The 26243-nt window shown below is 44.6% G+C and overlaps 1 protein-coding gene across 1 annotated transcript; it reads left to right on the plus strand.

Moving 5' to 3' along the window:
* Positions 1 to 5121: 5121 nt before the first annotated feature.
* Positions 5122 to 10484, plus strand: IRX1 (iroquois homeobox 1). The gene is made up of 4 exons (XM_021528788.4): positions 5122 to 5418; positions 7978 to 8992; positions 9560 to 9632; positions 10013 to 10484. Exons 1-4 carry the CDS (start codon positions 5155 to 5157, stop codon positions 10068 to 10070), a joined length of 1410 nt encoding a protein of 469 aa, XP_021384463.1. The 5' UTR covers positions 5122 to 5154; the 3' UTR covers positions 10071 to 10484.
* Positions 10485 to 26243: the final 15759 nt, after the last annotated feature.

The following is a 26243-nucleotide window of genomic DNA, read 5'->3' on the forward strand; positions in this document are numbered from 1 at the left end:
TACCTGCTGAGAACAGTCAGAAAATTAGCAACATACGGATAATCTTTTTTTTTTTTTTTTCACACCTCCCTCTCCCCCCCGCACAGTCTTTCCACCGGAAAGAAAATTGAAACAGACTATTAACTGAAGAAATCATCTTAAATTTCTTTGTCTGTTACCGGTGAGACCTGAAAATGAAAAGAGGATTTGCAAAACAAATCGTTACCAGGATGTTTCAGAGCAGTTACAGAATTAAATGAAAACTTTTCTCCCCAAGCCACAAACAAGGCGCTTTAGAGACTAAACCTCCCTTTCTTTTGGTAGATCTGATTATCAACGCCGCATAAACCCCGAGTTTTACCAACGGGGCCATATGCTCCTGTATCTGCCCGCGGAGACGGCACCCAAACGCATGTATCACTGTGGAAATTACACGGGTGAACCGTAGACTAGTTAAGTATCTGAACTGCACTCTCAGATTGTGCTCTGCTTAGTATCCTATTCTCCCCACAGTTAGGTGTCTCTTTCAACATCTCTGTCATCTCCATTTGAAGATATTTTCAGCGGTTTATCACTGCCATCTCCAGCCCTGCGCATTTGCAGCAGGTTATCACAATTGCCAGTCCCCCCTGGCTGATGGGTTGCGCTGATTACCATCACTGCCCTCAGATATTTGGTGCGGATTCCCAGCACTGCAATATCCACTCTTAGGACATCTGGAGCAGATCAAAATCACTGACTTCATTTTTCAGTAGAGTCAGTGTAAAAGCTTCACACAGCCTCTCTGCAAACGTACCCTGTAGTCAATTCCCGCATAACCAGCCTTCAGTTAAAATTCGGCCAAGCAGCGACCCCTATGTCTGGATTTGCATTTCTTATCGGACCCCTATCTAAACTGATTTGTTAATAATAAAGAGAAAATCTCTTGGCACTGGATGCATCGCCTTAAGATACTAGAAGGATCACACTGTTTTAGCAAACTCCTTCTCAAGAAAGGCTCCTTAAGAAGTTTATCTGCCCAATGATCTTTGAATTAGATGAGCGTGGCCATTTAGGTCGATTTACTTTAAACAGTATACAATTTATTTTAAGCGATTACCTTAGGTATAATCACATTATGCCCAGCGCTGTTAGGTATTTCTCTCCCGCCTGATTTCTGATGTGCATCCGCTCTCCGACGGGAAGGTGACTGCTTTTCACTCTCAGCCCAAATCCTTTTTTGCTACGTGACTGTTTATCGTCTTTTAAAACGCTGTTCGGCTAATGAGTTGGCACTGCGCTCCTTTTTGTTAGGTTTTGCAGAAAGTTAAGGAGGCTTTCAAGCAACTACAACACAGTTCTCAGGGGAAAAAATGGGAAGAAAAAAAAAAGGCAAAAGGAAGAGATTTATTTTTCGAATTATGATTACAACTTTTTTTTTTTAAATCTGTATTTTATTCCGCCTATTAACAATTTGAAGCTAACTTACGAGTAGGAGGGGTTGATCACACCGACCTTTTGGACGGTTTAGGTCCAGGGTTTAGGGAAAGATTTTCCTAGCGCTTCGGGCAGCTGCTGCTGATGTTTGTAATTTTCCGTACAGTTTCGTTCTTTTCGCACTTTTGTTATTAAGCTCCTGCTATAGGTCTTGTATGGGAGGAAATAAACCCAGAATCTCCCAGACCTTCACTAAACTGATTTTCAAGCTAAGGAGCTTAGTGTAGCAGCTCTGGTCCCAGCTTACTTGCACAAGGGGGAAAAAATTAAAAAGGGCTTTGAAAGGTTGCCTACTAAAGTGACTTAATAAACCGTCATAAAGAAAAAAATAATGGGCAATGTCCTGTGCAGGAGCAGGAATCGCGTGGGAATTGGCATTTTCTGATCAGAATCGTACATAATTAATGGCGTTCGCAGGACCCTGCTCATCCTTACCCAAGGAACTTTGCAGATGACGAACAAAGCTTTTATACCAGCCTTCTAACTTTTCCCCCTCCTTGGCGGTTTTTCCCTTCCTACTTTATTTTCCTTCCAATTTACATTTGTTGTTGTTTTGGTTTTTTGTTTTTTTCCTTGTCTCCCTTCTTTTTGTTTCTTTCCGAAATCACAGTTACAGGTAACCTGAACTTTGCATTTATTTGCTCCATTTCTACTCAAGGTGAAGAGTAGCAAAGTTCGCACCAAAAAGATGCAGGGCTGATAGAAAAGCAAAGGAGACTTTTTTGCCTTTTATTTTTTCTTTTCTTTCCTTTTTTTTTTTTTTTTTTTCTTCCCTTAGCCGATCCGAGAAGGATGAGAGCGAGTGGGGGAGGGGATGACTCACATTTCTTAAGCCTCCAAGTGGAAACCTTTTCTGGATACACATTCCACACAGATCTAAAGAGCTAAGAAGATTTCAGCAGCGTCGGTGCTTATCCCACCTTTATTTACCTGAAGCCCTTGTAATGTGACACTTCCATTCGCAAAATAAGGCTGCAAATTTCAAGTCCCACTCAGCTCTGTTACAGCGGTGCATTTTTGTCTGAGGGTCGCTCTCCTGCTTTGAGGGTGAGATTTTGGTACGGTGCGGGGGAGATACTGCTCTCCCTGTTAGACATAGGAAGGGGAAAGTTCCCTATTTCCAACTGATGGGGAAGGAAGTTTAATCAACACCGTGAGACGGAGCGGTTCCCTGGAGCACGGGGAGGAAAGGGCTGGCCGGGGTTGGAGACACCCCGCGGGGGCGTTGGCAGGAGGGGAGGCATTTCCCTCCGCTCCCGCGCGGCCAGTTCCCGGCGGGATCCGGGCTGCCGGCCCCAGCCCGGTGCTGCCAGCTGGGAGAGGGAGCGCGAAGCCCCGCGGAGCGGCCCGAACCTTAGGGTTGACTCTCGCTCTGGGCTCGGGAAAAGGAGAGAGACACCCGTCGTCCCCCCACTCCTCCTCCTTCTTCCCTTCCCCCTCTCCCCTTCCATCCCGAAAAGCCGCGGGCCTTCGCATCTGCGGCCGCTCCGCGCCGCGCTGTCCCTTAAGGAAGAGCTCGGCCGCCCCTTTCAGCACAAAGACGGAGCTCCTGGGCTGCGGGGACCGCGGCGGCGAGGGCTGGGCCGGGGACGGCCGCTCCGCGCCCTTTCGCGGGGCCTCTCCGCCGGGGCCGGCCGAAGGGACGGCTGCGCCCGGCCCGGCCGCGCGGACTCTGCGCAGCCGGCGGAGCGGGAGCGCAGCCCCGGCGCGGGCTGCGCGCTGAACTCGCGGGGCAGAGCGGCCCCCGGCAGTCCCACCGGGGCTGGGAAGGTCGGGGCAAGAAACGCCCAGCCCTCGGCCCGCCGCCCCCGCGCTCCTCGTTTTCCACAGCGGGGGAGCTGGGAGGGCCCCGGCAGCGGTAGAAAAGGGAAAGTTTGCGGTGCCGCCCGGGCAGTGCTATGCTCTCTCGGTCCCAACGCGGTTCGGGCGAACCCAGCCACGTCGGGGAACTGGACAGCACCGCAGGCACGGCATAGCGGTGACAGTCCGCCTCCCGTAAGGCAGCCGGGTCCCTTGCAGAGGAGTCCTTTGTCTCCCGCTGCACCTTCCACCCCTTTCCAAGGGGAGAAAGAGAAGAAGAGAGAAAAAAAATCCCTTCCTGTAATCATTGTTGTTAATGATCATAACGGCAAGAGCTCGTTTTGGTCCTTTCGTGTGTGTGTCCCCTGTGTGCTCCCACCTCGTCCCTCTCCCTGTGTTTCCCCCCGATGTGTTTCCTTCGGTCCCCACTGAAACGGGAGGATGGAAGTTTTGACAATCAAGAAGACACTCGGTTTCCCCCTAACCCCCTCCCCCGCTCGGGGGCGAGGGCTGGGGGTCTTCTGTGCCCCTCAGCATACATGTCGAGGTTGTTGATTTGCGGGATTATTTATTTCCAGTATTCTGAGAACTGTCGCAATGCCTATGATAATTGTCCCTGAATGTCAATCCGTCGGCAGGGCATGAGGAGGAGAAAGGGCGGCGGGGAGGGTCGCATCGCTGCGGGTCTTTTTTTTTTTCCCTCCATCTTTCTTTCTTTTTTTTTTTTTTTTCTTTCACTAAAGATTCTCCTGGGAAGTACTGCTAGGAGCCTTTTGACTTTCAGCAAAGTTGTGCATATGTGTTTGTGTAAGAGTGGCGTTTGCGGGTTGCTGTAGAGAGATCGCGCATTTATTTATCTGCCTCTTTTTTTTTTTTTTTTTTTTTTTTTTTTTTTTTTTTTTTTTTTTTTGGTAGTGGTAAATTGTTACAAGTTGCCTGGCTGCAAAGACCCCTTTTCCTCTCACGGCTACTCTCGTTTGTTCCTGAGTCCAACGACGACAAGGGGGACTCAATGTTAAAGGTGGAAAAAAAACCCCAGCAACACAGTTGTTTTTGTTAAAAGGGGACACACTAAGGCTGCGAAACAGCAAAACCCCAATGTTGGACAGCTGTAAAATCGTGTAGACAGGTTGTCATACAGCAGTGGGGGCTTTTCTGAAAGGAGCCCATTGCTAAACATTAAATACACTCGGAGCAGAGCACAGCAGCTGCGCGGACACACGCACACACACACGCACGCAGCTCCGAGCCCAGCGGCCCGGGCTGGGCTGCGCACCACGTGCTGCGCCGAGGGGGGCGGCGCGGCGGGCGGGGGGCGCGGGGCGGCGCTTCCAGCTCAAGTGGGTGCCAATCAAAACATCAACTTCAAATTGTATCTGAAAGATCAGCCTAGGACCTAAGGGCAGACACATCAGTTGGAGCTCAATTGTTGATCAGATCACATCTAAGGGATTTAGGAGCACAGAAGAGCCGAGATTTGAGGAAAGACACCCCACTGAATCCTGCCACATTCCTCCTCCTCCTCCATACCTAGGGTGCAATATATATCTGACAGAAAGAAATCAGAACGAAAAAAGAAAATTATCGGCTCGATTTCTTTTCTCTCTCCCTGCCTGACTCCAGTAAAGAGCGGGGGGGGGGGGGGGAGGAAAAAAAAAAAGAGAGAGAGAGATCCAGAGAAGCCCGGGTTTGTTCCGCTCCCCTTCCCGGCTCTTCAGCAAGCTCCCTCCTCCCCTTTTCTTCGTGGTTTTTTTTTTTTTTTTAATAATTCCTTCCCCCCCCCTCTTCCCCCCTCCTCTTTTTTTTTTTTTTTTTTTTTTTTTTTTTTTTTTATATCTCTGCCGCTTCTGCTGCTGCCGCCAGTACTGCTGCCGCCGCCTCCGTGCCCGCGCCCCGGAGATGTCCTTCCCCCAGCTGGGCTACCCGCAGTATCTCAGCGCCAGCCAGGCGGTGTACGGGAGCGACCGGCCCGGGGTGCTGGCCGCCGCCGCCGCAGCCGCCGCCGCCGCCGCCGCCGCCTCGGGCCGGCCCGCGGGCGCCGAGCTGGGCAGCGGCTCGGCCGCTGTCACCTCGGTGCTGGGCATGTACGCCAGCCCCTACAGCGCCCCCAACTACAGCGCCTTCCTGCCCTACACCGCCGACCTCGGCCTCTTCTCCCAAATGGTGAGTGAGCACCGCGCTGCCCCCGCGCTTGCCCGGGCCCGCCGAGCGCGGCCGCGGAGGCCGGGGGAGCCGGGGGCGGGGGGCGGCGGGCCGGCTGCGGTGGCGGCTCACACCCGGCGCTGGGTCCGCCGTGGAGAGGGAAGCGTGATTGTCGACGGGTCTGCGGGCGAGAGTGGGGCTGGGGGTCGCGGGCTCCGTCTGCACGCGAAGCCCCCCATCTTCCTCGTCGTTCCAGTCGGGCAAAACTCCTCCGAGTTTTCCTTGGCGGTGGAACCGCTAAGCAGGGCTCCTGCCTCCGTATTGTCGGTTTTCCCTAGCAACTCGGCTATATTTTTGTTTTCTTTTCATTCTTTGTTGTTATTGGTGGTGTTGTTGATGGGTGATATTGTCGGTCCTGCTGTTTCACTGGGTTTTCCAGCGCGCTCCTCTTGCCGCTTGGTACTTTTCTTTGCCGCTGAGCAATAAACAGGTTCTGTCCGAAAGGCCAAAGTGTCGGTACCTGGGGCGCCCGTTTATTTCAAGGCATTTTCCTTAAGCCTTGAAAATGTCCCGTTCTGTTCTTTGAACTTTTCATACTCTGATTATGGCGGGTATCATAGATGGGATTTGCATGAAACGAAAGAGGGCATCTACATCCCACTATAGGCATCGAGGCAAAAACGCATATCAGCGTTAATTCTAAGAGACATGTAGCCACCCAGACTGTCTTCGGGATTAATCTGACATTTTCTTACAAACGTAATAGTTAGAAAGTGAAACATTTTTTTTTCAAAACGAACTGTTTTAATATCCGGTGTTGTTGAAACATTTTCGTTGCTGGTATTACCAAAATTGTCGGCGGCGCTACACATAGGTTCCACTTAATTTTCTAAATGTCCCTCTTTGCTCTCCCCCTGACACGGAAAAGTGCGAATATTTATAACTGAATGCACGCAATACATAACTTGTTAGAGTTTTTAATACATATATGTAGGCAAATAGGAAAATACACTGTTGAACAAGGGACAGCATCTGAAAACAGATGATTTTTCTACTGCAAACATTTCCTATAAAGTCACCTTAAACAGCGTGCATTTCCTAGTAATTTTTTTTAACCTTGATTTTGGAAACGCAGTAAAAGTTGAGACAGAAGCAATGAGTGATTCACATGTGGCTTCTTCAAAAGAATTCCCAACAGAGTTTACACAAAAAATATAATTTCAACAACAATAACAAAAGACAGTAGAATAAAGGGAGTGCAGAAAGCCCACTCTGTAACACATTACAAAAATTAAATCGGGCTACTCTTTGTGTATAAGCGGTGTCTCTGAAATTAAAATACATGAACATTCTTAACTGTTTGACAAAGTTAAATTAGTTTCTTCACAAACATTATTGAAGAGGTCGATTTCTAAGGCTGACATAAAGTATGACATAGTAGTATGAAGAATGTATTTCTGGACTAGGCGAAAAAACAAAAACAAAACAAAAAAAGGCGAGGTCGCAATAGAAAAAATAAAGAAAACTGGTTGAAATGTTAGCTATTTTGGAACAGTTCCCGTTCCTACTCGCAAAGTATCCTGGTATTTTATTACAGTTATTAACCATGATGGTGATATTTTGAAATAAATTCTAAATTTCTGAACATTTGTAAATCAAGAACTAAAATATTAGGTTAATATCGGGACAATTTGCGGTAATAATGAGGCCTAATGAGGTTGCTAGAAAGATAAAATGTTATTTACCAAAACACCTGATGGGATAATTTGACTTTGTGTGTTTTACTACTGATGATAAAAAGAATATTGATCGCAAATAAATCACCGTCTCTAAACGCCTGTAAACAGCTTGTGTTTGTTCTGGACGGATCAAAGTAAAACTTATGAGATAAAGTGTCTAAATATCCATATTCTACAATGCCTGGATCAGTTTTCATTCCAGAGTTTAAAGGCTCTTCTAACAGTTAGAAGTTAATGTTTTACTCCAGAATCTTGGTGCATGATTTGGGGGGAGCGGGGATGGTGGTGTTGGCATGCGTATGGAAAGTCTTTCACATTATGAGTCTCTTCGTACTGAAGTTGTGCATTCATCCCCCCAGCCTCATCTCACTAGGAGCAAAAATAAAGAATGCTCTGCATGCATTTCTAACATCCCCCTGATACTTTGCAGATAAATGCAGCGCTGTACACGGCATTAGTTTGTAACTGCGGTGTAGTACCTGTTCTATGTGCCTGATAATTTCAAGGGCACAGTAAATTGTGTCGCCGAGGCAAAGGCGAAGTTGCTGCCTTTCCATCGTTTAGTTTGGTTCGCGGAGAAAATACTCGCAATGTCTGTCACAACCCCTCTTAGCACCTCTCTTTCCTTTCCCTGAAAGAAGGTGAATCATTTGGGAACACCTCTCTGTATGACCTAAATGTGAAGAGCCTGCAACGGGCAGGGCCGAATTTGGCTGTGAAGACCCTTTGCACCGCTGAAAGGCGTATTCCGGTTCCCGGAGTAGCCTATTCAGGTCTGTTAGAGACGCTAACGAGATAATTGATGTGCTTTTTCCTCTCCGCTTGTCTGAATGTGTTGCAGGGCTCCCAGTACGAGCTGAAAGATAATCCGGGTGTCCACCCTGCCACCTTTGCTGCCCACACTGCCCCCGCCTATTATCCCTACGGACAATTCCAATACGGGGACCCGGGGCGGCCCAAAAATGCCACCCGGGAGAGCACCAGCACCCTCAAGGCCTGGCTCAACGAGCACCGCAAGAACCCCTACCCCACCAAGGGTGAGAAGATCATGCTGGCCATCATCACCAAGATGACCCTCACCCAGGTCTCCACCTGGTTCGCCAACGCCCGCCGGCGGCTCAAGAAGGAGAACAAGGTGACCTGGGGCTCCAGGAGTAAGGACCAAGAAGATGCAAACCTCTTCGGGAGTGACAATGAGGGGGACCCTGAAAAGAATGAAGATGATGAGGAAATTGATCTGGAGAGCATAGATATAGATAAAATCGATGAGAATGATGGGGAGCAGAGCAACGAGGAAGAGGAGGAGAAGCCCGAGCTCCTGAGACAAAGCAGTGAAGAGGAGCACTTGGAAAAGGAGAAGGATTTGGCACTGTCAGGGTCTGAAGGGCTGAAACCCAAAGATGCACTGGCCATGGTGAAGGAGACCTCTGACAATAGCACGAGAATCATTAGTCCTGGAGGACAGAACAATTTACAGATGCCATCTCACAGCAAACCCAAGATTTGGTCTTTGGCAGAGACGGCAACAAGTCCTGATGGTGCCCTGAAATCTTCTCCTCCTCCACCCCCTCCTCCCCAGGTTAACCACACTTCTCCTCAGATTCAGCATCCTGCTTTTCTCCCTAGCCATGGACTCTACACATGCCAGATTGGCAAATTTCACAACTGGACAAATGGGGCTTTCCTCACTCAGAGTTCTCTTCTAAATGTGAGGTCCTTTTTGGGAGTAAATCACCACCATGCTGCTCATCACAATCACCACCTCCAGGCCCAGCAACAATCTTCTGTTTTAACAGCAACCCTGGGAGCTCTAAGCAGTGAAAAGCCTTCAGAGAGGACCAGTCCCAAACACATAGGTAATTAATGTATCAGGCTTTCACCTCTCCCTCCACCCCCAACACTTGAACGTGAACTTCTCCTTGAGGAATGGTGTCACACTGGTGTAACTGATTGCTTTTAATGGAGCTACAGTTTACTCTAGCGTTGATTTCCGGCCCCCCACCCAGCATGTTGGTCACATACATTAAGCACATTTCACGTGGACTATTACATTCTCACCCTATACGCCCATCAAGTAAGATGAAAATTCAGGAAGAGTGCAGTGAAACATAGAGGTTTGAGCTTTCCTTCCCTCTTTGATGACCCCCATCTCCCAATAACTTCAAGCACAGTAAGAAATGTGTCAAGAAAAGCTTGCAGACTACTTAAATACTAAAAGTAGGGTATAGTGCTGTACACACATACACATGTATTTGTTCACGTCTGCAGGAGGGCGAGAGGGAAGTGTGTTCTTTGCAGTGTCCAGATACTTACTGTTATTATTCTAAAATGGTTCTGCTGTTTTTGTTTGGCTTTTTTTTTTCTTCATTTTCTTTTCTTTTCTTTTTTTTTTTGTTTTGTTTCTTTTCTTTTTTGTCTCCTAGAAAGAGAAAATGTACCAAGAACTGACTCCCCACCCCAGCCGCTAAAATCGCCCTTCCAGCCTGTCCGTGACAAGTGAGTTTGTTTGTTTGTTTTCACTGTAGGAATGTTACTTATGTGAAGCAGAGTGTTTGAATAAGAAAGACTAATTTTAACACCTAATCATCACCATAATAATACATACCGACAATGAGAACAGCCCAGGAGTTGCTCTAGCATTTTCAAACTTAGACTAAATTGCAATTTTACATAGCCAGACTGTAACTTTTCTAAAACTTAACAGATCTCAAAGATCTTGTGTTAATTACACCAGAGACAATGATTTTTGTGAGATTATCTATTACTAAGAGGCTATAGCAGTAGACACACAACTGAAGAAAAAAAAAAACTTTTTTTCTGAAAGATTGTTATGTCTTTTATTTTTTTTTTTCCTTTCCTCCCTTCCCCCCCTGCAGCTCTTTGGCTCAGCAAGAGGGAACACCGAGAATTTTAACAGCTCTCCCTTCTGCTTGATTAAATGATTTGGTGAGAAAATATTACAGAGACTGGTATTAAGGACAGAGAGAGTGAAAAAAAGGAAACGGTATAAACGACTCCCATAAATCTCTTTTTGCAATAAGGTGGTGCAAATCCATAAAAACATTACACAAATCTGTAGATGGATCCCCTTACTCATTGTACCATTTCAGATCGTGTTATTCTAACCATTCTTGGATTATTTGTTTGGTAAATGTTTCCCATGTGTTTGTGGTTTTCTTTTTTCTGTATATAGAGTGATTTCAGATTGTAAATAACACGTCAGCAAAACTTGTCTAAATCATATATTTTTGTCTAATAAACTAAATGAAATTATGAGCTCTCTTCAGGTATGTATTCTGTTGCTACAGGTCTTATACATATATTACAAATATATTCAAACATTCATAATTAGTTTTCTAAAAGTAAAGTCTCTTCCTTTGGGTAACTGAATCTTCAAGTAGCAAATCCAAGCTATTTTGCCAAAAAGCAAGCTGCGAGCTTCCTTTTTTATACACGCAAATTTATGAAGTTGAGTGAAGCTGGCTCCTGCCTTAGTAATATTAAAGTTATTTTTTTAATTGTGGTGATTCAGATATGTTCTGTAGTATCCATTTTCCAGACATAAATGGATCTGACTTCCACTCACGTTTCAAAATAGTTTTTAAAACTGAAAGGGACAACTTTTCTCACAGTTCCCTAGTATATAACTTTGCTGTCCAAACTGGTTGCTAAGTTGGATCAAGAGCTTTAGTGCTTTGGTATATATTCTCATCCAAGATGAAAAAAACCCATAGTTCAGGAAAAATAATTCTATGTAGCGATATGCGCTTTGAATAAACACAGAGGAAATATAACGGTGAAAAGTATTTTTCTGTGAGATTAAATACAATCTTAATAGAAAAAAAAAAGAAAAAAAAAAAAAGGCAGCTCTTGCACATCTTAGAAGAAAGTTTCGCAATTCCGATCTGCTGGTTGAAAATAGACTGAAAGACAGGATCTATAGTTTTATAAAGGCATTAATCTTCCAAAGACAGTCCGTTGAAATGTGTAATATTTTTGAGTGTTTATTTCTCTTTTTTCTCCTCCTAAATGAGAACACTAAATGAGCATTGAGGTGCTAATAAGATACCAGATGGTTGTTGATGGTGGAAAATGGAAAGAAGCAGCTGGGAAAGTCATTAAGAAATAATGCGGTGACGCCCTATCCAAACTAAACCAACCTCAAACCAGGACTTCTTGGAAACAAGATGAGATTTTCAAATAAAATATTAATAAAATTCTTGTTAGAGATCAGAATATTGATCTTGATTTAGCTGCAAAATCATCTCAATCAAAAAACCTCGGTAAACTATGGCTTAGAGATCTGTTGGCAAAGCGGTGGAGGCGGTGGGCTCTTATATTTTGCGTTTTTCTGATGGAGCAGAGAAACAGGTCAAGCAAAATAGATTTTGCGTGGAATATCTGAAGGAGAACTTCTGGAAAGAGACTCATTTTGACATCCTGCAGTTCCTAGCATACCATAAATTACTCTGTATTTTGGCTTTTAGCTGTTTCGGTGTATTTTTTTTTTCCCTTTTCTTAAATGACAGACAGTGCCGCGTTGGTAATTTTTCCAACAAAAGAGAACATTGCACTTTTTGCCAAACTAGAGTGATTTAGCTTTCGGGGAGAGGGAAGACGTATTTAAAAAAAAAAAAAAAAGAAAAAAAAGAAAAAAAAAAGAAAGAAAAAGTCTTCAAGCCTGTAGAGCTTAACGGTGCGTCAGGTCAGTGCTGGTGTAGACCTGACGCAATTGCTGTCTCTTTTCATATCAGTTCAGATGAAATTGCCTCAGTCCCGCACCGGCTGCCCCGGTTCCTAAATTCCTCTCGGGAAATGCGGCCGTCCTCGAGCAGCCCGGGGTGCCGCCGCCTCCGGGCGCCGACCTGGCTCGGCTGCCAGGGACCGGCTCCGCTCCTCCAGGTGGATTCGGCACCTTCACGGCGCGCCGGGATGCTCGGCGAGGCAGGGCGAGCGCGGCGCTGCCGAACTGTCCTGGGGGGAGCGGAGCGGGGATTCCTGCGCGGCACAGGAGCCTCCGCAGGCACTGGAGCCGCTTCCAGCGTCACCGAATGCGCGCCTCGCCCGCCCGCCTGTCCGCGGGCACCCGCGCCCGAGCGCCGCGGGCCGCGCGGGGCCGAGCGGGGCCGAGCGGGGCCGAGCGGGGCCGAGCGGGGCCGAGCGGGGCCGAGCGGGGCCGCGGGCCGCGCTTTGGGCAGGCTCGCAGCGCCCTCTGTGGGCGGCGGGCGGCGCCGTCGCCGCGCCCGGCCCGCGGCTCCGCTGGGCTGGGGCGCAGAGCCCGAGCCTGCCCGCCTTTAACTCGGCCAGAAAGCCAGCTGCGTCCTCCGGAGTGCGCTTACAGTCCTGATTACCCTCCGGAGAGCGATAATTCCCAGTAGTTATCTGGTTGGCAGTTTTCCTCTGGAAGCCTCAGCATGTCTAGAGCTGACTCTGTTGCAGAACTGGATTTCCCCCCCGCCCCCCCCCCACCCCATCTGCTTATTTGAATTTCTCACCTCTCCCCCCCGCCAGTAACGCTAACAATTTTGACGCTTCCCTCCCCAAGCAGCTGAGGGTGTTACCGGGAGCCGGGGACGATGAATGAAACCCCGCGGTGTGAGCACCGTTCCGTCTTTCCCCACCGCGCCCGGAGCATTTTCCGGGGATGGGCTGAAGCACCGGGCTCCTGTCCCCGGGGCGGGCTGGGAGCCGCATGCCGACTGCTGGACGAGCGCGCCCTGGGCTGCGGGCTGCCTGCTCGGACAGAGCGTACTTTCGCCACTCCCAAAGTTTTTGGACAGGAAGGAGTCTCCCCCTTAAAAAAGGGAAAACCGAAAAGTCCCGAGAGCAGGTGAGAAATGCCGCTCCCAAAGGCCGCTGCCTCAGCCTATTCGGCACCTGGGGGAGCAGGGTGATCGCCTTTCCCTCCCCGGAGAGCCACAGTGAGGTGGCCATTTCTCCTGCAGGAAGTTTCAGAGAGGCAGGACGTGTACGGCTGGTCATCGCGCTACCGCACGGAGCCCTCGGAGGCTGTCCGGGTGCGGAGCCCGGGCCGGGCGGAACGCCGCCGTGCCGCCCCCACCCGCTCCCGCAGCCGGAGCCCCTGCGTCGGGGTTGGGAAGGAGCGGGAGCTTCTCAGTCCCGAGGCTTCGCTTGTCACGTGAACCGTGCTAGGAATGATCGTTTACGTCACCCTGGCAGGAAAATAATTTGTAGTTTTTCTGTCATATTTTCATTGAGAACCACCCCAGCAGATGTATACCAGAGTGCAGGGAAGAAGCTTAAGCTAAACGATTTGCGGTAATTAGGAATGCTTAGAGCTGATAAGAGTAAATTGGAAAGTACTAGCTTCCTACCTTTTTTTTTTTTTTTTTTCTTTTTTAATGATGGCGCTACCCTAACTTGATAAATAAAGTCTCATTGAATCGAATGGGAACTAAAAGGAGTAATATGCTTCCTTTAGCACGACAACCGAGTGCCAAGATACATTTTCGTGCTACTTAAAAGGCTGCCAGAAAACACTTTTTTTATACGTTTGCATAATCCTCCATCCTCCCCCAGCAGGAAAATGTCTTGTTTTTGTTATTATTTACTTAGCAGTAACAGAAGAATGGCAGAAATCTGTGAAGAAAGAACGGTGAAAAGTTGATATAATCTCGAGTTCAGCAAACTCAGAAATTCGCAGTTGCCAAACAGATTAAAAGCAAACGGCAGTTTTACGGGGATTTGGCTTTGTCACAGAGAGGTAGTTATGAAACACGCTGATTGGTATGCATGCCTCTTTTTTTTTTTTTTTTGTTTTATTCGGAAAAAAGGGCCTATTTTTAACAAGGTAAAATAATAATAATAATAAAAAAAAGACACAGAGAAAGGGAAGAAAAAAATTAGTAGGGTGTGTGTGCTCAAACTGGCTCGTTCCTACGATTGTTATCATTCCCGGCTCCTGTCATCCCTTCTTGCTGATTTGGTTGAGTTTTTGATGCACTCTCTGAAACTGGAGCGGCCCCGAAGCCTCCGCCGACATCAGCGACCGGCGGAGCTGGGGCGGGGGCGCGGGGCGAGCTGAGGCTGCCCCCGCCCCCGGCAGCCCCGCACCAGCCCTGCTCATCTCGGGGCTCGTTCGATCTCCGGCTAACTTTCATGGCATGACCGTATTTTCCCCAGCCCTTTTTCCCCCGCTTTTTTTTTCTTTTTATTTTTTTTTAATTTTTTTTTTCCATAGGCGCCGATCAATTATTCACAAGCACATTTATCTCCCCTGCAATATGGAGAATTCATATTCATATCTCTGTTTTAGTGGCCTGACACAGATTAATGTAATATACGCCGCGGCTCCGAGCGCCAGCCCCGCTCTATGAATCATACACTATAAAGTTTCAATCGTCCTTGTAGATGAGACTATTACAAAGAGCGCGGAGCGGCGGGGGCGGGGAGGCGGGGGCCGGCAGCAGCGGTGGCTCTGTGCCTCGGCCGGCCATCGGCCCCCTGTTAAACAGGCTCGTATTGAAACCACCCGGCGGCTGGCGGGGGACAATGCGGGCCCGGCATTAGTTCTGCCCGGCGGGGCTCCCCTGGCGCGGGTCCCACCGCCGGCCGGCCCCGGGGAAGGGGCTGCGGGGCCCTGCCTCGTCCCCGTCCCCATCAGCCCACTAGGCAGGGGCGGGAAGAGCCGTGCTTGGCCCCGGGGGAGAGGCGGGCTGCCGGTGTCCGCCCCGAGGGATGCGCACCCTGGGGCGGGAATGGGGCTCAGGCTGCTCCGGGGTGCGCCCTGAGGTGGAGCAACCGGACTGTGTCGGGGGAGGGAATGCGATTAAGGGAGGCTCCATCACCTGGAGATGCTATTGCGGTATGGGTTCTTTTTGTTTGTTTTGTTTTTATTTTTATTTTTTAATTTCCTAATGTCCTTAAAAGGTGAGATGTAAAGAATAGCCGGGGGTGACAGAAGCACACAGGCAGCACAGGAAAAGGGCTGGTGAGTTGTAAGTGCCCTGTGAAAGACAGCATCGAACATGGGCTTCAGCACATGCCTTCCATTCCCAGATTACTGCCTCAATCCCGGGGTGAAGCTCCCCTGCCATCTTGGTGACCTTTGTGCATCCAGGTGGACGGAGGGGAGCCAACCACTGGTCCCAAAACCAAGCTGCCAGCCACAGATCAGGAACAACCACGTCTGGAAAAGCTGTGGCAGGTCCCTTCTGGCCTGTGGGGAGCTGGTGGCAGCCCCATGGAGCTGTGCCATGCAAGACCACAGGTCCCCCTCTGTCAGGAAGGGCCATGGTGATGGCCAGCAGGGCCTGAGCCCACCACTGGCTTTGTGGGGGCTATGGTGAGGAGCCACATGGCGCCTGATTCCAGTCTTCAAGTCACTGGTTTTCAGCAGTAAAACTTACCTGGGAACAACAAATCAAGTAAAATGCTGGAACATGCAATAAACATGGGCTGTGTGGCGTGTTTTCCAGTGAAAAGTTACAGAAACAGCTCCTGGCGAGGTTGGTGTTCCCCATTGTGTGGTGCCCCCATGCAGTGCCATTCATAGCTTGCCCGTAAAACCAGCCATGTGGACAGGAATCGCTGGGTACCAGGAGACTGAAAACCCCATAGAAATAGGTATTCAAAATTTAAGACTTCGAAAATATGAGCTCTTAAAACTAAACAATGTACTTCTGTAAGGAATTAATTTACTTGAGTCCTGTCACCACTATTAATATTAGTTTTGGCTTCTTTTTTGGGTATATGAAGAGAATACATGCACACGTGTTTAAAAAAAAAGAGAAAAAAATACATCTTTTATCTGTCTTTGCTTACTTTAAATAGATTATAGACTTCCCTCATGTCTGATAGACAAACTTGTTTCCTAACATGTTCCTTGGGAGTCAAGCTGATGCAAAAATGCAAACATGGGGCACACACCAAGTCCTGGTAGTGCCTCTCCTGAGAGAATAGAAAGCATCGGCATAAACTCCATGCAGAATTAAAGGCGAGTTTAAAAAGTAACATTTATTTTTATTCCAGATTTATGGCTGACCCGTAGATAATTAAAGGTTTTATTTTGAGCTGTTGGCCCCACACAATACATTGTCCTTTGTTGCTGCACAAGGAGCGCTTTCCCTGTGCTGCCTACGGTTCAAAAACAATGAAGCAATCCATTTATTTTGTTGGTCAATTGTAGCACAAAGTGAGGTGGTCAGTGTGGAAAGTTTATCACTGTCTTGTCCCTTTGGAGGAGGCAGAGCATTCACACACCCTCTGCCCCAGTACACAAATGTCAGTCTTTTTGCAGGCTGCTGTTTTCCTTTTGAAGATGCCGATGGTGTCTCTGATCCACTAATCCATTTATCCAGTTTCATGAGTGCATTGGCTGAATACACTCACAATAGCCTTGCCCAGCTGGAAACAAGAAGTCAGTGAGTGCAGCCGGCACACCCACCAGTGCCTGACACCACTCTCAGATGAGGCTTGAGTGCTTGTCTCAAAAAAACCCCAACCTCATCCCAACCCAAAACAACCCCCTCAGAGCCCCCAGCCTGCCGTGTTATACCTAACACCATGATCCTCCCCGCCCTGAGAAGTATTTTTAGCACCATCTATAGCTTACTACATGGCTGTATTACTTTCATGGTATTCGGCCGTGTCAATGAGGGTTGGAGTAGGCTTGAGGGGAAAAAATGCCTCTGGGACTCTGCAAACAAGTGCACATTTTAGCAACTGGTCAGTTGCTGCCAAGGGGGAGGGGGCACAGGGGAGGCAGTGGGCAGCGGGCTTCCATTTGTGTTTGGTGTTGTGCCATTACTTGCCAGCTTTTTATTGCATTTTAAATATATGTTTAATTACCAGTGTTATTGGTAATAACAGAATGTTTGAAAATATTAAATACATTTGTAAGCTTGTGTGAAAAAGAAGTTAAAAGGTGTTTGGTGCACAGAATGTTAAAGAGATCTCACAATGAAGTGATTAACATTTTTATGAATAAAATTAATCACGCATTAACTCTGCAGCTCAATACATCTGAATGCCAAATGTTGCACAGCAGCCCTTTCCCCTAAACCCAAGAATTCTGGATGCAGTATTGACCCACATCAAACAATCGTCTATTAAAAATGGAGGTATAGTTATGAGAAGATATTTTAATAATGTACATTTACATTTGAGGCAAGCAAATAAAAAGGAGAAAAATAAACTTGGGGTGCTTTGTTAGGATTTGTGAGGACTGTAGGCACATAAAATACATTAGGAAGCAGTCAGTGGGGGCAACTGTTTAGAGAAAAAAGAAGTTTATGCAGCACTCACAGAGGCAAAGTCATCCTAATAAACAGATTCCAGTAGATTGCACTCAGCTCTTCTTGGCTCTTTTTAGCACGTTCATTGTTCTTGGCAAAGCTTATTAGGTTTTAAGGTGGGAGCCCACCATTATTAAAATATCCACTGTGTCAGATAATAAAATGTGATCTCTCTCGCTCTCTTCCGCTGTGTGTGTGTATATGTGCGCGCACGCGTGCGTGTGTGTGTTTTCTAATCTCTTGCCACTGTGGTTTTGGGATTATTCCAGCAGGCTGTACAAAGGGAAGCAAAGGCATCTGAAGTGTCACTCTACAGCTGTGGCAAAGTAACAGAATTTCCATTTTGTTGATGCTCCCAGCACATGTGTGCAGCAGAAGGTGATATCAAAGGAGCCGTTCTTCCTCAGTTCTGCACATTATTTTTCACTGCTGTGGCGAATCTCTCTGAGCTCCGTGAACCAATAAAACAACGGTCCCTGTTTGAGTTGATATATTAATATTTACTGAGGATTTGCAAGGTCGGGGCTAAATGTCAGCAGATTGCTGGGGCAGTACTGTGGGGAATAATTAAACAAATCTCACAGCAGTTCAGCCTCCTAACATCTTTATTAATCTTTTTTTTTTTCCTTTCCTGAAACAGTGCACTGAAATATTGCTTTTTCAACCTTACTGAACAATTGGGAGAAGTTTAATAATAAAATCCTGGATTGAAAGTATTTGTGTTTGACAGTTTCTTGGCCCACTCTCCTGCAGATGTTAGTTAGTTGTGAAGGCTATGATGTGTGAATTATCACCAAGCTGCTGGGGTTCTCACCTGCCTCTCCATCAAATTCATCTTGACCAGTCTGCCAAGCACAATGATATTACTGCTATAAATGGAGACCCAAATTGGCTTCATTAAGTAGTGGGTCCACTTCTCTAAGGAAAAAAACTGGAGAACCCCAATTCAGTATGCATATCTCCCCTAACATGATTATAGTATGCACTCTAGTACAACTTAAACAATTCTCTTTAATAAGCTTCATAATTAGTGTTGGGATGCCTCATTACAAGTCATTGCCTGTAGCAGTCCTAGGCCAAACAGCCCTTCTCAATCTGATTTTTTTTTTTATCAGGCAGCAGGAGCTGTCTAGAGCTTTTTGTTTGTATAGTGGGGAATTGCATTAAGACCCCTGTGTAAAAATACCACAAGGAAATTAATTGCTTCTGTGCAGATTCACCACAGATGTGTCCTGTTATGGGGAATGGTATATTTCTGACATTGCTCTATTGCCGTGTGCTGGGGAAAAAAGGTCTGGAAAAGCTACAAATGCAAACATATTAGCATCCATATAGATTCCTTATGTTGTAACTGAAAACAAGTGAGTTTAAAAGTGTGTTAGAGCCTTCCAGCCTTTTTTTTTTTAATAAAGTGGTTATTTTTTTCCAATTTTTTCTTTTTTAATACTCAAAACCCACTAATAAAATGCACATGGCCACATATTCTATTTGGTACTGGCTGATAAATGTGCTACTTAAAATAACACACACGAGGAGTGCGGTGACTCAACGCAATGAGAAGGCTGACATACAAAGCCGCCCTCAAGGTCAGTGGTTTGTTATCTATCAGCGTTGGTCAGGTTGTGAATCACAACTGCAAGTTTCAGCAAGTTGAGGGGAGGAGGAGCATTCAGGGTGCTTGCCCTATGGAAAAGAAAAGCTGAGCTGGTGGTTTGTTAGCTGCCTCTGAACATCACCATACAGCTTCTGGGTAATGCCCATTCCCTTGTCACTAAAGCAAAGCTGCACAGTGCCTTGATCCTGATAGACGAGTGCTTTGATTTACTTGTTATAATTCAGGTGGAAGGGTTTAGGGTTAGCAAGTCCACCTCTGCAGTGTCTCTTTGCACTGCACTCTCATTATTTATATTGATTTCTTTCATTTCAATCCTTGTATACTTAGGTTTTGACTTTGGGCTGATCGCTCTTATACAATTGTATTTTCCTTGTGACATCACTATTGATAATCAAATATTAACAATTTGCCTCACAACAGTTACAGGAGACAAAGACCCATTTAGAATAGCATAATGTGTGAGCTGTGGTATTAGAAATAACTGTTTGGAATATTCACATGTGATTGTGAAGGGGACTTCATCTATTCATATAGTAGGTGCTGCAAAATTGAAAATATAAAGAAAAAAATAATTTGACCTAAATTCAGGATATTGCCTATCTGATAATGATACAGCAGCAGAAATAATAAAACTGTTGTAGTAATGTTTCTCCTATATAAGTAATTTGAAAAAGTCATGGGCAAGTGAAATTTCTGTATCCAGGACCACTGAATTTGCATACAGACTCTGATGAGCTTGATTTCGAGAAAATCCATACATTAATTGGAAGCAACAGTGGGAATATACAAATAATTTAAACAGTTCAGATCAGTGTTAGTTTTACTATACTGCACTTCATGGAATGTTTTACCAGACATTTCAGAGCAAGATAAACTGCATAGATGACTATACAAACCCTTGTTTTTTATAATTTTTTTTAAAATTCTCATCCATCAGCCTTTGGTTCTAGTATGATAGTAACCTTTTGCTCAAATATATACATTGCACTTTTAAAAAAAATTATTTTAGGCTATAAAAGAGCAAACAGCTCAGACTCACAGTCCCAGGGGAAGTGATTATTGTTTTCCTGTTCTTTGCAATAGCAGTACCTGGAATCCTTTTAAAAATGGGTCTGTATAGCATTGAAGAAAGCCACTGTCCTGGAACCGGTGAAACTGCACTAGATGAGATCTGCAGAGAATGTAATGAAGAAACATTGCCTCTGTGAGACCAGCAGAGGATGGAGACACAGAGGCAGAGAAGAGCTTTCCCCAGTAGTTTTCTGCTTTGTTTATGGCAGAAACAGGAACCTGAGCCTCTGAATTAGGATTTTCACTTGACAGAGACTCAGGTGTAATGGGATGTTTCAAAGACTCAGAGTGACAGCAGGTGGCTGGTAGAGCCAGAACTGGTGCACTTAAACTGCATCCACATATTCATAATGTATTCACCACAGTGTCATCAACTCCTGTGATGTCACTGGAAACATTCTGGCTGTCATGTCTGGATTTATACACTGAAATCCAAACAGTTATGTAGTGAAAACAATCTGGTGTTTACAGAATATGCTTATTCTTACTGGAGTCATCAGAGTAGCTTGCCCTAGAAAGTGTTACAATTGTAAGAAATGCCTTAAGATCAAGGACTTTTTCTTTGTTTGTTTGTTTTTTAACTTAAAAAACATATTTTTAAATTGCTCCATATATTTCAGTGGTTAAGAATTGATTGAGGGACCTACTCTTGATCTCCTCAGTTTTACTAATATATTGTATATCTATTAAAACAATGGTGGAATCTTTGGGAAAATTTGTAAGCAATGAATTTAATGAACAAATTTCTAAAAACATCAGGCAAATCCCTGAATTTTTTAATAAAAGGATAAAAATTCACAGCTTCACACGAAAACTATAAATGGGCTAATGTAAAATGAGCTAATTTTTTTAAAAAGAAAGGAAATTCAGTTTTGAAACCTTGACAAAACTTGTTTTGCAAAGTGAGATGATGATAAAAATATCCATATATGTAGTTCTCCTAAAGACAGAGAGGAAAAAGTAAAGTTTCTTCACCTGACACAGGCACGGTTTAGGTGTGTGAGGGAGCAAGAGACTTACGAGGATGGATACAGCAAAAATACCTAACTGCTGCTCTGAATTTCAGCAGTTCAGAAAGTGCTTAAGAATATGAATTAACAAATACTGATAAATGTCACAGAGTATTAAGTATTTAATATTAAGTTTTTAATGTAGAAGGATTTTTAAGAACAAAGGAGAAAAAAATAGTGTGCCACGTGCCTTTCATACAATGAAGAGAGATGGTGATGGTGCTCCTGGTAAAATTAAAATACACAGTAGGGTGCTAATGGAAGACATTGTAATCTTCTGAGAGGAATGGGATATGGAGGTGTACATACAACTTGTGCATCTCCTGTGACTTACTTTCCAGAACCTTAAGAAGATTTTGGTGCTTTAATTCAGCATGTACCTTTGGAGAAGAATAATTTGAAGAACATATACGTTCATTCTCAAGTTACATTTTCTTTGTTGTGATTTTCTTACTAACTTTACAAGAAATGAAAGCACTGGAGCAGAGGAGGAAGTAGAAACCAATTCATGTCACCTACTACTTAAAAAAAAAAAAAAATATATATATATATATAGCCTTCTATTATTGCATATATGTTTGCATGTGTACGTTAGAGTTATTCCCCAAGGCCTTGCCCATAAGGCCCACTCTGTGAATCTAAGTGACTGCATGTGGACAAGAGGTAAAAGGAGATAATATATTGTGAACATAGGAAATTTTTATACTGCTGGTAATCTGTGGTAAATCCACCAGAAAGATGAAGTCTCATATTGTGCTAAATTTATTGTGGCTACTATCTGGGTATGGTATGAGGATGGTCTCAGAAGGAGCATGTAAGATGTTTGCTCTTTGAAATGCCCAGACACATGGCTTTCTTAAGCAAGATAAGTCCTACAGTTTGCCTGGTTCCTCCCTTACCAATTTACGCAAGTTATATGGAGGATCAGAGAAGCATAGCAGTAGTGCTTTTGTCCCCAAAAACTTAGTTTGATTGCTTTTCCATCACAAGAGGTGTGTGCATGTTTTTGGTCTCACTAGGATGTTGGGTTTGCCCTATTTCCCCCCCGCCCCCCAAGAACAATACTGAGCTTATGGTACTTGAGCCTATCTACATTTGTTTGATAGCATCTTACAAGCTCTGAGAGACTAATTCAAATTTCACATCTCTGTAGAAAGGACTCTTTGATAATATTCAATATTCATGACCACAATGCAGGCGTTTTGGGTCTTGAGTACAATCACCTATATGAAAGGGTTTTCACATGCATCTCTTTTGAGTGGTTCTTACCTTTGGAGCTACAATCTGTGCAGCTTCTCCTGACAATAAGCACTTATGGCTCTCGGCTCATTGACCATGGATATGGCTTCAGTCAGTTATTCCTGGAATGGAACAGGCATAGCTGAAGGCCATTTGTGTAAATGTTCATTGGTCATCTTCATCACCTACTCTCAGGGCCTTTTCCTGGCTTTGAGAATTTTATCTTTTCTCTCTCTTTCCTTGTTCTCCCTTTCAAATGATATTCTCCTTTTTGCTGCTCCTCTTTGTTCTCTTAGCAGCTAGGAGTCTTTCCCTTGGCTCCTGTAAGAGTAGGCTGCTGTCAAAAGACAGACTGATTGTTCTCTAGACCAGATCTCCATGTCTTCCTGATTCTGCTCTCCCTCCCTTCTTCAACATGAAAATATTTTTCTCCCCTATTACTTGGAAAAAAAATTTAAAAATTGAACTTCATTTAAAACTACAAGGAAAAAAAATCATTCCATACTGAGTACAAGCCTCCATCATTATTCTACATCAGAACACATACTCCTGAACTCAATACCTAGCATATATGGATGTAATTTTCCTGAACTTTTAGAAGAAGATGAGCAATAGGATACTGCTCCCAAGACATCATCACAGACATCACTGTCAGTCGTCCTGGCTAGTCTTCTGCTAGTCTTGATCCAAGAATACTACTGTTTTGTCTGACAGAAGTTGTTCCTTGCATTTCTTTCAAAGCATGGCAGAAAAATGCTAGTGGGTGCACCTCCTAGTCAGAAGCAGCACATTAGCTCATATCCCTGATCCCAGGGAGAATATCTTTTGCACTTGGCAGTTGTTTTTCAAACCTTTCCTTGGAATGAGATTGGAGACTCCCAGGTCTTCTGTAAGAGACTATTAATCCATATCTGAACATGCAGGGGCTCCCATCTCCTGGGATCTAAGCATATGCATGCTGATCTCAAAAGGAAGACAAAGAAAACAGCAGTAGAGCTAAGGGCAGTCCCAAAGGACATTAAGTCCAGAGAATAAACACATGTTTGAAAGTACAAAAATATTTAATTGTTGTCAAATGTATAAACCTGATGTGCAATTCTAACCAGATCAGGCTTTGGGCTGTTTGCCCAGTTATTCATAAGAAAGTGTCCAGAATGGATAAGATTGTGAGATTCTCCTGGGACACTGCTTTTGATCTGGTTATTTTTTGTTGTGTTTGATAATACACAGTTCTCTGCCAGGGGGAATTCTGGGCTTACATCCATGTTCATCCTCATGTTCAGACAGCATTGATAGAACTAGTTAAGTATGTGTGTTGTGTGTAAATCAAGAGTCCCTCTGAGCAATGGTGAAATTGTGTGAAATCTGGTGTAAAAGTGATCTACTCTACTCTGCCTCCTTTTCTACAGAATGAACACTGTCCTGGTATTTTCTACTGTAAATCTGCCTTAAGGATTTGGCCATCCTACTTCCTAGAAATGTTGAGTAATTTCCTTGGAAAGTTCTGAAGTGAAGCTTGTTGGAGTAGAGAAGCAGCAAGTTCCTTCTCACTGGGAGTAGAGACGATAGTCTGCATATATCTGAAATGGGTTTTTCAGGTTACTGTAGGTGTAGCAGAACTGTATCCTACACCGTGTGAGAGAATAACCAACCTCGGGTTTGTGAGTAGTGCTCACACATATGTGATGGAAGATGCATAATGGAGGAAGTTGCCTGCCTGGAAGCATGGTGCTGGGCAGTGAATATCTTTGGGATGATTCTCACTATTTCTAGGAAGTGTAAAAGATAAAGAGTTTGCCTTGCTAGGTTGGAAGGTCCTTCAAAGCAAATGGGAAGAACGAGCCACTCACAAGCTTATGTGCACGGCAGATATTTTGCTGTTTTCCTCTCTGAAAGTATCCTTTAGGGGTACAATCCTAAAGTATCCTTTAAAGTATACTTTAGGGGCATCCTTTTCTCCTTCATGTTTTGAGTTACTAGTTTGGAGATCTGCCTTCCCATTTTCCATTTCAAGAATAGAAGAAGCTGCACAGCTGTCTTATAATGGACCTCCTTATAACTTATAAACAGCCCCCTTCCAACCAGAGTTACTGCCTTTGTCTTGTAAGGCTCCACCATCTTTTTTTCCTCCATATGTCAAGGCTTTCCTCTCTGCATTAAGTTGACTTAGTCCAAATTTTCCAGTGGTCTCTGTAAAATTAGAGTTGTTACATCTGACTGTCCCAGATTGTGCTCTAATAAACTAATTCTGTCCAGATTCTCTCCTGATTTGATGATTTCTCAGCAGTAGCACATTGTCATTCACTTTGGTGTCATACCTAGAAATGAGAGGTGCATATATGCCATGTTTTTTTGAGGATAGACATTCTGGGTGCAGAAAGGAGGAACAGGGTTATGGCATGAAGATCTCATGATCTAAATCTACAAGCCTTTTGAGAGTGGATCAACTTATGTACCTCAGGAGATGCACTACAGAGCACTGGTATTGAGGCTGTATGAGAGGTATATCCTGGAGGTATTGGATATTTGCATGTTTCTGTCCCACATGTTTCCCTGTTCAAGCAACAACATGCCTATCATACACCAGAGAACATTTGAAATGTACATGGAAGTAGTAAGGGAATTTGGTCAGGAAATTTGACCTTGGGGATGCCAACAGAACCACATTCCAATAGGGCAGTGCAGACATGGCTTTCCAGGTTTACATGGCTCCATGTACTAAGAATAATTAGCAATTTGGCTACAAAAGAAGGCCTAGAACTCCAGAGACTATTCGTGCAAGTTTTGGGAAAGTTATGTGTTCAAGACCATTTCAGCTCTTGAGAGATACCATTTAACAGATTTCATCATCTCAAGTGTCATTCATTCAAGAAAAAATAGAGTTCATGGAAATAGTAAACTCTATTTTAGGTTCACAGAACTCTGGAAGTACACCCAGATTTATTGCAGCAGCTGAAAGACACTCAACAGTAATCTAATGTGCAAGAATTAATATTTTGTCCATTCTATTCGCTCTGCCATCTTTACTCTCGCAAATAATATGCAAAATACCAGAAGCTTCACTGACTTCCAGGTGTACTTATAGGAATTCAAATAAAAAAGTTTATCCCAGTATGTTTTCAGGAGCATACCTTTCTGTTCTAACTTGTGTTATAGTACCAATCTTACATAACTGTTATTTTTTAAGACACAGATGTGAAAATTTTTAGGTGGCTAATGAGGATATGTGTATGGGATAAACAGGACATTTTCCCTACAACTGAGGGAGGATATATATTTTCCCTCTCTAGAAATCATGATTTGAATTGTTTTTGGACAACAGCTATCACCAGTCACAATGATGTTCCATATATTTAAGGCTACAGGCACAGCTTGTAAATGCTGCTTAATTATGTGATATATTAATGTTCTATTGATTATGTTATTGCCTGTAAATCCTGTTGCTTAATAAAGCTGCAGCCAATTTGCAATAAATTTGTGTTTGCAGTCAATTAATAGCTTTCTGGGGGCAATGGACAAAGTAATAGTTATATTGGTGTTGTGTGGAAAGCATGGTACTGTGGCTTCCAGTATAAAACCAGGAAATACAAATGTGTGGATTGAGTAAAAGAGAGGAAAAAAATTAGCTTCTGTTCAGTACAATGATTCACAGTTTTCTTTTAGGTCCAACAGAAAAAGCAGCATTGTGCAAAGCATCTGCACATGAATACAGGGAAGGATAATATTTGATTTAAAAATACAAGTAAACGATAACTGCCAATATTGAGACCATGTGAAGGCAAAGGAACAAAGCATACTTTCATTGCTAATCATGTTAACATCAAAGTTTGAAGAGTACATTCGCCTATTCAGAGGAAATGCCATCACACTTCTGACGATCACATCTGCCACTAATATCATCCGGCATGTGGTCAGG

This window comes from Lonchura striata, chromosome 2 (genome assembly GCF_050655825.1).
Source record: "Lonchura striata isolate lonStrDom1 chromosome 2, ASM5065582v1, whole genome shotgun sequence".
Taxonomy (NCBI): domain Eukaryota; kingdom Metazoa; phylum Chordata; class Aves; order Passeriformes; family Estrildidae; genus Lonchura; species Lonchura striata.

Bases quoted from the DNA above. Each gene is read 5' to 3' on its own strand.
- IRX1 (XM_021528788.4), top strand. From the start codon at position 5,155: ATGTCCTTCCCCCAGCTGGGCTACCCGCAGTATCTCAGCGCCAGCCAG. The intron at 5,419-7,977 runs GTGAGTGAGCAC...AATGTGTTGCAG, and splicing joins TCGGCCTCTTCTCCCAAATG to GGCTCCCAGTACGAGCTGAA. The intron at 8,993-9,559 runs GTAATTAATGTA...TTTGTCTCCTAG, and splicing joins GACCAGTCCCAAACACATAG to AAAGAGAAAATGTACCAAGA.